Source organism: Nymphalis io, chromosome 22, assembly GCF_905147045.1.
Source record: "Nymphalis io chromosome 22, ilAglIoxx1.1, whole genome shotgun sequence".
Lineage (NCBI taxonomy): Eukaryota > Metazoa > Arthropoda > Insecta > Lepidoptera > Nymphalidae > Nymphalis > Nymphalis io.
In genome coordinates this window covers 1,389,316-1,403,070 of record NC_065909.1, presented here as the reverse complement: position 1 = coordinate 1,403,070, position 13,755 = coordinate 1,389,316, and the positions used below count along the sequence as shown (strand labels likewise).

General features: G+C 34.7%; 1 protein-coding gene across 1 annotated transcript in view; it reads left to right on the top strand.

The window, feature by feature from the left end:
- LOC126777020 (uncharacterized) overlaps window positions 1-13,755 on the top strand; it is a 126,159-nt gene that overhangs the window by 96,640 nt on the left and 15,764 nt on the right. Inside the window, exons 4-6 of the mRNA XM_050499842.1 lie at window positions 7,693-7,777; window positions 11,023-11,129; window positions 12,782-12,973. Of these exons, the coding sequence (XP_050355799.1) occupies window positions 7,693-7,777; window positions 11,023-11,129; window positions 12,782-12,973 (384 nt within the window). The remainder of the gene's footprint in view (window positions 1-7,692; window positions 7,778-11,022; window positions 11,130-12,781; window positions 12,974-13,755) is intronic.

Sequence of the window (13,755 nt, the reverse complement as noted above, 5' to 3'; positions counted from 1 at the left end):
GACACGGTCGCGGTTCCATACCTATGTCGTATTATCTGTTTAACAATTGGTCCAAATTATATGCAGTAAAAGGAAAAAGTATTTTTATTTAAACACTTGAGACGACAAGTTTACTTATTTTGATAAGAATTCATAATTTTTGATAATATGACCAATAGACATGACCTAACGATTTAAATTATTTTATTTTAATATAAAAAACAACTTAAATATAAAAGTTAGACAAATGTTGTCGCTTACTTTTTTGTAGGTATTATCAAGTTCTACAATGTTTCTCTAGAACAATCATATATCTTTCATCATGAAGGCCGTGTTCGTAAGAAACGTTTTCGTTGGACCGTTTTTTCTCTGAGTTACTTTGCAAATCCCACTACTACGAAATATTCTTTTCATTATTCGGACCTTTATATAGCCTATGACACTCACAAATGATGTGGCTTTCTATTAGTACAAAAATTTTAATTTTCATAATCGGTTCAGTAGATCCAGAGGTTACCCCCTACAACCTCACAAACTTTACCTCTTTATAATATCGGTAAAGATATAGATAAGATTTTAATTTATTACTAGGAAATACAGTCTTGGGTAGCGCTACCAACATATCCAGGTAGAGAATAGACCTAACTCGGTTCAGCGGAGTACGGTTCAGTCGAGCGCACTCGTCTGGGAGAAGGCAAGGGAAGGCCATATTCCATTATATTACTTGGAAATAGGAGAAATTTATGACTGATGAGGTGTTATAATCGTGCAACCCCATCTATTAAATTCTATCGGAACTATTTTTTTCAACTTTTATTTATGAAGAGCCCTTTTTACCATAATTCAATTTTTAATTAATACAATGGAGCCAAGATTTTTAAATGGAATAGGACACGTTAAGGGAAGGTCCCGTATTTTTCGAGGACAAGCAGCTCTGAGTTTTGCATGAGTAAGTGGTCACCACCGCCCATAGAAATTGGCGTTTTACGAAATATTACCGACTCCTTACATCGCAAATGCTCCACCAACTTTGGGAATTAAAATAATATCTCCCTTTTGCCTGTATTTTCACTCAATCGGTCACTCTTCAAACCGGAACACAATAATATTTATTACTACTTAGTGGTAAAATATCTGATGAATGAGTGGTACTTACCAGACAGGTCTCCGCAAGGTCCTACAACTAAGTAGCAAAAAAGGGGAAAATTATGAAGAATCTTCGTGTTGCCAGATGCTCCCTCATGTGAATGGCCATGTCTCAAAATCTGAAAGAGTCCAACCGCATGAGCGACGATACTACGTGCTTGGGTACGAGTCAAAAGTCATGCTATAACTGTTCATTGGACCGACAAGGGATGTGAACTTCGGTATCTGCAAATTCATAAGCTAGCCAGTAAAATAACGAGACACTTAAAAATTCTCTTGAATTTATCTGGCAGCTGCATTTTATAGATATAATACATTAAAAATATTTTTTTTACTGAATGCGTCCAAACGCAGTCTGTATTTTTGCAACTGACATCTGTCATTTGATTTTGACACTAAGTTTTATTTACGTGTGACATGTCTACAATTAGCCTATACTTGAACTAAGTGAGCCATTAATAGAACAAGTGAATTACATTACCACAATCAATCATTGTTAGTTTTCTAATAAAAACATTGAAGAAATATTAGCAGAGAAATGTTTCAAGCAATCTTGCTAACATTACACGCGATCATTATTAGAAAAGAAAATGGTTTTATAAAATGTAATATTATTATTAGAATTAAGTCTTTCCATATGTAAAAAGCCGAGATGGCCCAGTGGTAAAAACGCGTGAATCTTAACCGATGATCGTGGGGTTCAAACCCGGGCAAGCACCACTGAATTTTCATGTGCTTAATTTGTGATTATAATTCATCTCGTGCTTTACGGTGAAGGAAAACATCGTGAGGAAACCTGCATATGTCTAATTTCACTGAAATTCTGCCACATGTGTATTCCACCAACAAGCACTGGAGCAGCGTGGTGGAGTAAGCTCCAAACATTCCTCAAAAAAAAAGGGAGAGGAGGCCTTTAGCCCAGCAGTGGGACATTCACAGGCATTTTTTTTATATGCGCCGGGATGGCAAATGACTACTCCACCTGATGGTAAGTGGTAGTAGAGTCCAAACGCGACGACGGCCAGTACAGTCGGGAAGAATGTTCTGTACTAGCCGTCCCCGCCTTGCCGGCCCGCAAGATGCCTCTTCACGCCTCGTTTGAAGGCATCCGGGTAAAAAACTCGGCTATAACTATATGTAAATATACTATATTAAGAACGCGCCTAAAGCCATTTCACAAATTATTCTGAAGTGCTGTCAATTTCCTCCATCCTCTGATATCATCAGCGCCACAGTGACTGATTTAAGAAATGTATGTTTGAAGTATGAGTAACATGCGACAGCAAATGTTGTCGTGAAAAGAAAATGTAGTAGGCGCAATAAGCTTTTTAACGTGATAAAATATAACGAAAGGGTTTTACATGAACGTGTTTTATTTTAATTTAATGTAAATATTAATATTACGTGATAAGTAATTTCTTCTTTTATATTGCATGTGTCTTAATAGTTCTAAATTATAAGACTATACATGAAAGTTTATTTGGTTTACTGGTAATTCTAAATAAAGAAATAGGTAAGCCAGTATAAGTGCTAAGAGTGTCAGAACAATTGACTTGAGTTCTAAAATTTCCAATGGAGGGAGATGTGACCACTTACCACAAAGTGCCATTCATGTTTTCCGAAAAGGCATTATCCATAAAATACTTTGCTAACTTAAAGCATTTTCGATATCCACCCTCCTCGGCTTATATTACACTTAACAAGTTTCGCTTAGGTAAGTAACCTAAACTGATCAAATATTACGGTAAAAAAACTATCATTAATATATTTTTATTAAGTATATTTAATACCGAGATGGCCCAGTTGTAAGAACGCGTGAATCTTAACCGATGATCGTGGGTTCAAACCCGGCCAAGCACCACTGAATTTTCATGTGCTTAATTTGTGATTATAATTCATGTCATGTGTGGAATACACCAACCCGCATTAGGGCAGCGTGGTAGAATAAGCTCTATACCTTCTCCTCAAAAAGGGAGAGGAGACCTTAGCCCAGCAGAGGGACAGTCACAGGCTGTTACTGTTACTATATATTTAAAAAAATCTCAATTTCACATTTAAATTTATACTTCCGAAGCGACAAGCGCGAATATAATAATCTTGTTAGTAATATAAGGATTCATCAGCCAGTAACTGACTCTGAATAATGATAAAGCTTTTTATACAGAAATTAATTTGTCGCATCTGTCAATGTCAAGGGTTTTTAATTAAAAAATTCTCGAGTCGTGACGAATTCAAGGAAATTGACGTTTGCAATCCTCTGGGGAGGACGTGACGTTGAATTGAGCAATAATACGTTATTATTATTAAATATTCCCAGAACCGTTCTCGTTACGCTCACTGATGAAACGATACGCAATAATCAAATTTAAAAATGTATACAACAAAATTATATTCGTGCTCTAATTTAAGCATTCATTAAAAAATATAATTTATCATATAATTCTTATAATTTACGTAATTTGAAATAGAAATTGAAATATACCTTATTCAAGTAGGATTTATTTTCTAACTTAGTAAAAATTTTTTTTTCGTGGAGATTTTATACATATATAAGATATTCGAAGAAGAAGAAAGTAGGTTTCTTTACAATATTTCTCTTCGTCGCTAAGTAAATACAAATTAAGCTCGTGATAATTCAGTGGTGCATGCCCGGATTTGAACGATTCTTCTATCAAGATCCCCGTGTTCTAGTCTCTAAGCTTCTAACTTTTGCAATTATAATTTAAGTTTAAAAATAAATTCACTGCAATCTAGACTTAACTAGGGCATATAGCATAAGCGTTAAGGCTACGTGTTACGAACCACGCCATGATATCAGTCTAATTTGCATGCAACGCCCGTATCGCACACACAATACTCACGACCCGCACAAGCAAGGGTGAATTTAAACATTTCATTTTCTTTTTTGGTGATTTTATTAAATAATAATAATTCAAAATCTTCGAATGGCACCTCTAACTTGTAAGACTCAATCAGATTTTAATATATAATATTAGATGTAATACAAATCATTTATTTATTTAGGAAAACCAACAATAGATACATTAGATAGACAGTTAAATAGAGGTTGAAAAGTTTCTTGATAAATGTTCTTCTAATAATACGTTATCACATCATTCGTAGAAGTATCACATTATAAATAGTCATCATCAATCACTAAATATGACAGTCTTCTTCTTCCTGCCCTTATCCCACTTGTGGGATCAGCACAACATGTATTTTCCTTCCACTTCTCTCCGTCACTCGTCATCCCAGTACTCACCCCTTTCATACACATATCCTTTCTTACGCAATCCATCCACACTTTCTTCGTCCTCCACCGCCCCCCCCCCCATATCCTTTAACATTCATACTCATCAACCTTCTTGTGGTAAAAAAGCCGAGATGGCCCTGTGGTAAGAACGCGTGAATCTTAACCGATGATCGTGGGTTCAAACAAGGGCAAGCACCACTGAATTTTCATGTGCTTAATTTGTGATTATAATTCATCTCGTGCTTTACGGTGAAGGAAAACATCGTGAGGAAACCTGCATGTGTCTAATTTCACTGAAATTCTGCCACATGTGAATTCTACCAACCCGCATTGGAGCAGCGTGGTGGAATAAGCTCCAAACCTTCTCCTCAAAAAGAGGAGAGGAGGCCTTTAGCCCAGCAGTGGGACATTCACAGGCTGTTACGGGAACCTTCTTGTAACATGCTTTTCATCCCTCATCATCACATGCCCATACCAAGCTAATCTATTACTCTTCAACTTTTCATCTATTGGTTCTACTTTCAGATTTCCTCTGACATTATAAATAGTAATGAAAAAAAACAGATGAGTCGATTGTCTCTCTTATAACTTTTTACGTCACATACATGTGCTACTCACGTAACGTTCTTTATTAACGGTTGAATTACGTCTCGTAGACAATTCTACCGTCCGTAAGTAAAACGAATCATTTCATAGTAAAAAGACATATATTTTTTTAATATCTACATTGTCAAAGACAAGTTCTTCGTGTGTGTATGTTGCTAGATCGATTTTGATTATTCTTTGTTTATTGAATAGATTTAAAACCTGGGTGGTAAATTTAAATTTATAATTAGAATCACTTGTTTCGTTATACGACGCCGTCTGATATGAACCTCTGGGTCTACGAGTACGATAGCAGCTCAACAATAATTTATTTATTTGTCACCACAAGCATTACAACAAAAACATATATACAATAAACCAATTCATCATAATTATTTAGGTATTTACCTACTTTTTGCCGATATGGCCTAGTGGTTAGAACGCGTGAATCTTAACCGATGATCAAGCCCGGACAAGTACCACTGAATTTTCATGTGCTTAATTTGTGTTTACAATACATCTTGTGCTTGACGGTGAAGGAAAACTACGTGAGGAAACCTGCATGTGTCTAATTTCATTGAAATTCTGCCACATGTGTATTCTACCAACCCACATTGACCCGCAGCTTGGTGGAATAAACTCCAAACCTTGTCCTCAAAAAGGAGAGGAGGCCTTAGCCCAGCTGTGGGACATTAACAAGCTGTTACTGTACTACTTTTTAACAGATGTACTGGAATTACTATATACTACTGGGTATATTAATCAACATTGTAAAAATTAATAACGATGAAAAAGTGAATTAATAAAATAAAACATTAAATTTAGCAATAAAAAAATTATACAATAGGACAAAAGTTTTAAATACAGTTTTTTATTAATATATCCAAAATATATAAAAATAAGATTAATAATATGAATATGAATTTAAATATATATTAAGAATTCGGAGACTACCGTGATGTATAAATAACAATAATTTGGTTTAAGTATTTATTATATTTTAAAACTTTTCTATGACCTAATAAGATATTTCATCTTTAAGTTTAAGTGGCGAGGCAAAGATTTCAAGTTGGTTTCACACGTTATTAACTGTTCTCAACTAGTGAAATCTTTGTACATAGATAGACAAGGCACGTTTTTATCAATGGATAATTAATATTTAAAAAAAACTGATAGACATTTAAGTTTATTGCAAAGATTAAGTGCTGTTATTGAACTATTTGACGAGCCAGCGTGGTGGTAGATACCTGCCTTTCACGCCGAAGGTTGTGGGTTCGATTCCCACCCGGGACAGACATTTGTGTGCATGAACATGTCTGTTTGTCCTGAGTCTGGGTGAAATTATCTATATAAGTAATATGTATTTACAAAAGAAAAGTAGTATATTTAGTATATCAGTTGTCTGGTTTCCATAGTAAAAGCTCTGCTCAGCTTGGGATCAGAAGTCTGTGTGTGAATAATGTCCCAGGATATTATAATTATGATTATTATTATTTCTGTATTACTATCAACAAAATATAAGTCTAATGCTGAATCTTCACAAAGGGGTTCGGAACGCAACATAAGAGTTTGCAAAAGTTTTATTTTATGCAATGTACGTAATTATTGTTGTAGCAATTCGTTGTATTGTTAAATTCTAATATACATGTCGGAACTTCAGAAGGGCCTTTAAAATGATCTTGGCTGTTGTCCTCCATGGTGGGCGTGATGATGGTGGAATATCCGAAATAAAGACACGTTTTAATTGTTCAGTACACTGTTATTTAATTTCCCAGTACATTTACACAAAATAAAATACGGTAAGGTTGATTAAGTTGGATTGAGAGCCAATAGGTTAGAAAATGTCTGCCTCGTGTGACGGTGACAAGTGAATGATCAGCTGTCAGTACGTTTGACGACACACTACCATACACACACCCTATTCGGGATTACCCGCTCACAAAATAATTATTCTATCACAAATAACTAACCGTCATAAACCATTTTTCATAACAAAAAATCTCAATAATTATCAGACCATTAAAAATGAGCAAACTATGATTACTACTTAGTCTCCCACTGAAATTATCAACGCGCCGTCATACATATATTATTGTTTTAAAATAACCCACCTGATGGTAAGTGGCCACCACCAAATATTAACCAGCAATGTAATGTCTCTTGTGCCTTGCACTCCTTCAAACTGGAACACTACAATACTAAGAAAAAAATTCGATTTTCTTACATATATGTTTTTTGGCTTTTTTTTTTATTTTCTTTTTTGTATTTTTTCATGTATTTTTGAAACAGCTAGAAAATAAGTTCCTTTGTTAATGTTGAATACGGCTTGTGTATGTTTTTCAGTATTTTATATATATATGTGTTTAATACGTGTTACGTTAATATATATTTTAAATAAATAAATAAACTAAGGTATACAGGATTCTGGTGTTATTTTCTTTATAGAATAGGAAGGCGGACGAGCATATGGGCCACCTGATGGTAAGTGGTTACTAATGCATTTAGACATTGGCATTGTAAGAAATGTCAACCATCGCTTACATAGCCAATGCGCCACCAACCTTGGGAATTAATATTTTATGTCCCTTGTGCCTGTAATAACACTGGCTCACTCACCCTTCAAACCGGAACACAACAATATCAAGTACTGCTATTTTGCGATAGAATATTTATATAATATATAATGATTATAATTTCTCTTGGCTTGAATGTTGCTCTTTTTGTTACAGATCGTGAGTGTCCAGAACTGGATCAACCGGAGATAGGAGAGGATTCACTCTCCGTTACTCTGACTGGGAGACTGTTTGGCGACAAGTGAGTTCATAAAAAAATGCGTCTAGAAATATTAACGAAATAATATATATGTCGGAGGGACATCAGGTCTTTGATCATTATCGTCGAACATCATGTCGGCGTGCAGTGGGTTATCGTGAAATGATCAACTTTAACTTAATATAATCACACTTTATTACACTTCACAATTAACTTTATTATTTATGTAAATTAACAACACAAAGTACTTTATGGAACGGTAAGACAGTTCCGTGACCTCACTCGACCGATGCCTTGCAGAAAGTGTTCTACCCGGACCCGAGCGATACCATCTCGACTCTGTCGATAGCGCACTAAAGTTCTGTGTTCTGCCCGATACCATCTCGACTCTGTCGAAAGCGCACTGAAGTTCTGCCGAACCACACCGGAGTCAAGTTGACAACCGTTGGTGCGCCTTTCGTTCCATTGAGTGTCCGTACGATTGACCGGATGCGACATATAAAATGAGCCATAATGGCCTGCCATCAAACCCGAAAGAGCACCACTAATTTGAGATGTGTCTAAATATTTTTTCATAATTAAAATCGTGCGCAGCGGTTAACAGAATATCTTAATTAAAATTTATAACAAAACAACCAATAGGAAAATAAAATTTTACCCACGTAAACCACTGTGATATAATAAGCTGCTATCCTTCTCCTTAAAAGTAGGGGGGGCTTGTACCCAGCTTCGAGACATAAAAATTTATTTTTTTTAAAAACAAACCAAACCTTTTCCTCAAGATATGCCTTAGCCCAGCAGTGGAATATTTATAAACTACTACTAACTACATTATTTAATTATTTTAAGAAAATAACAAGAATCCGAAGCAATATTAAAAAAAAAATCGTTTCCTTGTCAAATTTCAATTAAACACTTCGTTTTTATATGATAAGAATGAAATGATCGCCTCCCGGGTCCAGGCAGGACCCGGAATTCGGAGAATTGAAGTCTCCGAAATTACCTTGTCTACTATCAAAACGATTCACAATCTCCGCTTCCTTCCTCGATAAAGTTGCATCAAATAAATCAGTTTATTTTAAATTAAGAACAAAGTTAATTGAATTATAGTGAATGGAGATAAATTAAGGTACATTATGGATTATTAGCGATTGAGATTTACGCTTGCGTGTTGTTTTGAATGATAATGCAATAACAGTATATACTATAAAAAGAAATAACAAAAATATTACATGAAATATTTAAAGATATATTAGAATTTTATTTAATTAATTTATAAAAGTTAAATTTCATATTTAATATAATTTGAACATTGGAGAAATTCTATCGATCAGAATATCCTATTTTGCACAAATACCTACTGGTGGTAGGGCTTTGTGCAAGCTCGTCTGGGTAGGTACCATCCACTCATCAGATATTCTACCGCAAAACAGCAGTACTTGGTATTGTTGTGTTCCGGTTTGAAGGGTGAGTGGGCCAGTGTAATTACAGGCACAAGCGACATAACATCTTAGTTCCCAAGGTTGGTGGCGCATTGGCTATGTAATGATGGTTGACATTTCTTACAATGCCAATGTCTAAGAGCGTTGGTGACCACTTACCATCAGGTGGCCCATATACTCGTCCGCCTTCCTATTCTATAAAAAAAAATTCGGCAATTCGTATCGAATATACCAAAGGCAGAATAGAAGGCAGATGTTTTCTTTTGATTGAAAGGTTTGTATCTTATTCTATCATGCTGCTTCAATGGTTGGTCAAAATCATAAGCAGAAGAAAAAACTTCCAGGTGGTCAATTTGGCTCAAGGCGTTACGGTATTGCAATTACGACAACAATTAAATTACTGAAATATCAGATTCGATGTTGAAATACTTGAACTTTGATTAAACAATCCTCACTGGATGGTCTGCATTCCTGTCTGATTAAATACAACTTCAATGTAACCAGCCGAGATGGCCCAGTGGTAAGAACGCGTGAATTTTAATCGATAATCGTGGGTTTGAACATGGGCAAGCACCACTGAATTGTACACTTAATTTGTGTTTATAATTCATCTCGTGCTTGACGGTATAGGCAAATATCATGAGGGGGAGGCTCCCTCTATGTGTCTAATTTCATTGAAATTCTGCCACATGTGTATTCCACCAACCCGCATCGGAGCAGCGTTGTAGAATAAACTCCGAATCTTTACCTCAAAAAAGGAGAAGAGGCCTTAGCCCAGCAATGGGACATTCACAGGCTGATACTTTTATCCGGCTGTATCTTACATAGAGCTGTTACAATCTATTAATTTATTGAATTATAGTATCCCATTAATAGACTCAAGTCTCATTCCTCGTAATTATTCATAACGTGACGTAAATTTTTACTATATATGGAATACCAATCGATATTTTTTTACACGGACAGTTTTTGAGAAATTATTACTCGGCAACACGTATGGATCAATCTGGAGCAATTAGTGGATCAATCTAGAACAATTTCAATAAAATACGGCAATTGTACTGTCAATATTGTTTCTAATTGCTCCATATATTCCATATAGCTTAACGTCGTTGACACGAATTGCCAGTCCATTGGGTATGGAAATTAACTTTGTTTTTTATCTCGCTTGCACTTATTTATTCTGCGGCTCAACTACGTCTCGCTTTCGCAAGAAAATCAAGAGGCGGGCGGAAGTTATTAGGTGGCAGTGATACACAGCAGCTGCTAAACAGCAATATTTAGTATTGTTGCGGTCCGGTTTGAAGGATTAATAATTCAGTGTAACTTTAGGCACAAGGGACATAACATATTCGGTCCCAAGGCTTGTGGCGCATTGGCGATGTAAGAAATGGTCAATACTTCTTACTCCTAACATCAGATGGGCCATTTGCCCATTCGCCTACCTATCGCAACAACTGGAGCAGATTCTCTCCCTCATATTTGTCGTCTGTTCGTTTCTTAATTAATAACTATCTTTGTTCAAAAGTCTTTCATGAATCATGTATGAATGAAAATCATTCAAGACGTAGTTTTTTAATAAAATATCATCTAATTCACAACAAACCCAAATATATGCATTGCTCATTTTTATTTTTGCCTGTCTAAAAATAACATTATTATTTTGTAGTATTTAAGAAATAAAATAATAAACTCAATAACGTTTTATTACTCAGACACAAATGAACTGTCCAAAAAGCACAATTTCAAATAATTCTTTCTAAAAACAATATACTTTGAAATAATGACAAATACTATAAATTTTCAATATACTCGTGATAATCAGAAGGAACAATTACTTTTCAGAGCTGTTTACACTTGCCCGCACGGCTATCACGTAGTTGGACTGCAATCGAGAAGCTGTCAGGCTGATGGGAAATGGGCAGGTCAAGCGCCATCTTGTAAAAAGAACAGTAAGTACAATAGATTGTGCAACGTCTTCAACTATTAATTTGTCACTACTTAAATTTAACATAAGGAAATACAAATGTTTGAGATATTTAAAGCTGGTATGGATTTGAATGAAAAGTTTTTGAATGATTATTATCAATTCTTATATTATTAGTTGAAAATATAAGCGAGAAGCCCGACTTCGTACGGGTGAAATAAGTATTTTATTCCGTGTTATTTTCATTCTACACGGATACAAAATTTAAGGTTCACAAGTCATTCATTACATATTTTAAAAATGTTATAATTTTGTTTTTAATTTAATTTACAGTTAAGTTAATTTAATTTACAGTTACAGTTTGTTTTTAATTTAACGATAGTAGTATTAATAATATGTCTTATTTTATTTTATTTATTAGAATTATGTTAGTTTTGGGGCGTTTGTCAAAATCTCCTTCAAAATGTTCGTCTTGTGCAAACCATACTGTGCAAATTGTTTCAGTGACGACATCAGTCTACTTCTTGTCTGGTCTTCTTCGATTTATTCGTTTATTCTTATATAACGAGTACTAATGTACCATATCGGTAGCGGTTTTGACCACCTATTTACTTTTTTTTTTTTCATAAAAATTTTTTGGCCACATATCATATGGGGCACCTGATGGTAAGTGGTCACCAACGCCCATAGACATTGGCATTGTATGAAATGTTATACTGCCCCATTAATGTAGTAGCTAATAGAGAAGGCGATTAAAATAGTTTATATATATATATATATACTTCGTATATACTACATGGATTTCTGTCTTGGGAATATTATGATTGCAATCATCGTCCTCTGAATAGACAATTTGTATTGTATTTGAAAAGCATTTGTAGCTCAAATACATAACTTACATACATGCTTTTCGGAGTAGATTGTTAAATGAAATGTGTTTTGAAATTATACATTCACATACCGTCTTATTTATAAATTCATATTCTTAAGTAAGACATCAATGAATATTGCTAAATGAATTTAAAATTAATGAAATCAATCTTTACAATCAGGGTATTAATATGTAACTACCAAATGTTTTAAGAATGTATTAATGCACATTATATACAATTATATAAAACTATATATAACAGTGACTATCGCTCTTGTCATATGCATCTTTCTTGTATCCATTTAACATAGCGAATGGACTTTTTATTGAAATAAAAAACGATCATTTATTTATTATTTTTTTAATTAGTATGGACATTGTCTTCTTCTTCGTCGTGACACTATTATCAGAACAGACGTGGTCGCCAATTACGAATTACTCGGCGTAGATGTTATTCGCCTCACGAGCCTTCGCCATATCTCCCTATTAGTGGTGAGCCTGGTGCACTCATGCAAAGGACCGCCAACAGTTGTTTTTATTTGGTCGGTCCATCGCATCGGCGTCTTTCCATGTGGTCGTGGTCCACCTTGCCTTGAATGACAAGACGCTCTATGGAGTCTAATTTCTTATGGGCATTGGCTAATTACTTACAATATTTGTATAGAGTTATTACGGATTTCAAAGAACGGTTCCCTTCCGATATAAATTTTCATTATTTGTACTTAAATAAAAAGTCGACGTTTGCGAGCTTTGTGAGTTCAATAGAGGTGTTTTCCAAATTAAGACATAAAAAAATCTTTTCCTAGTATACTGTCTCCAACCACCGACCATCGAACACGCCCGCCACTCTGCCTTGCCGGAACAAACAACCTTCGACCTGGACGCGACTATCCAATACAATTGCCACACTGGCTACGTGACGAACGGCTTCCCGAGGGCTAAATGTCTGGCTATTGAGGGTCAGGCGTCGTGGTACGGGCCGGATATCACGTGTGAACGTGAGTATATTATATACAATTTATTTATTTATATAATAATAATAAACAAAGACAAAATAAAGGTACAAAGCCATAAAAAAGAGTTAACAGATTTTTGATAAATTGCCAAAAAGATCGTAGCCTCAGCTAGGCTGCGTTTCAGTCTACGACTAGTACATATGCTGCCAACACAATTACATTCTGTACAGTAAAAGGTAAAATAAAATAAAATAAATTAAATAATTAACTTATATTAATACATTATTATAACACGCCCAATAAAATAAAAACATGCAAGAATTACTAAAACAAAAAGAGGTTTTTTTTTTGTTTACATTCTAGGATATGTATATAATAGGCATGTAGAATATGTACATAACAGGGGTTTCAGTGAGGTGTAGGTGTTCTAAATAAACAGACTACAGACAAATAAAAACTAGCTATAATAATCATATCAAAACTAAAAGGAAACTATTGAATCTTATCCTGAGCAAAGTCATTCTCATCTCTTTTAATGACGTCTCTATTAAGTTTGTGATGTATTAGTATGTGTGTGTGTGTGTACGTACACACATACAATATTATATACGCTGTGTTTATTGAGAGCTCGCCTGTGTATTAGTTTTATAAATATGTTGATGTGTAATTATGATTAAGCATTTATTAAAAGACAATGTCGTCCTAATGTTTAGCATCCAAACAAGCTGACAAAGCTTATGGGCGTGCCAAGATAGTTTTGTTGGAATTAATAAAATAAGTAATATTTGACATTTCATCTTCCCGATTATACCTCTGCTTACGCC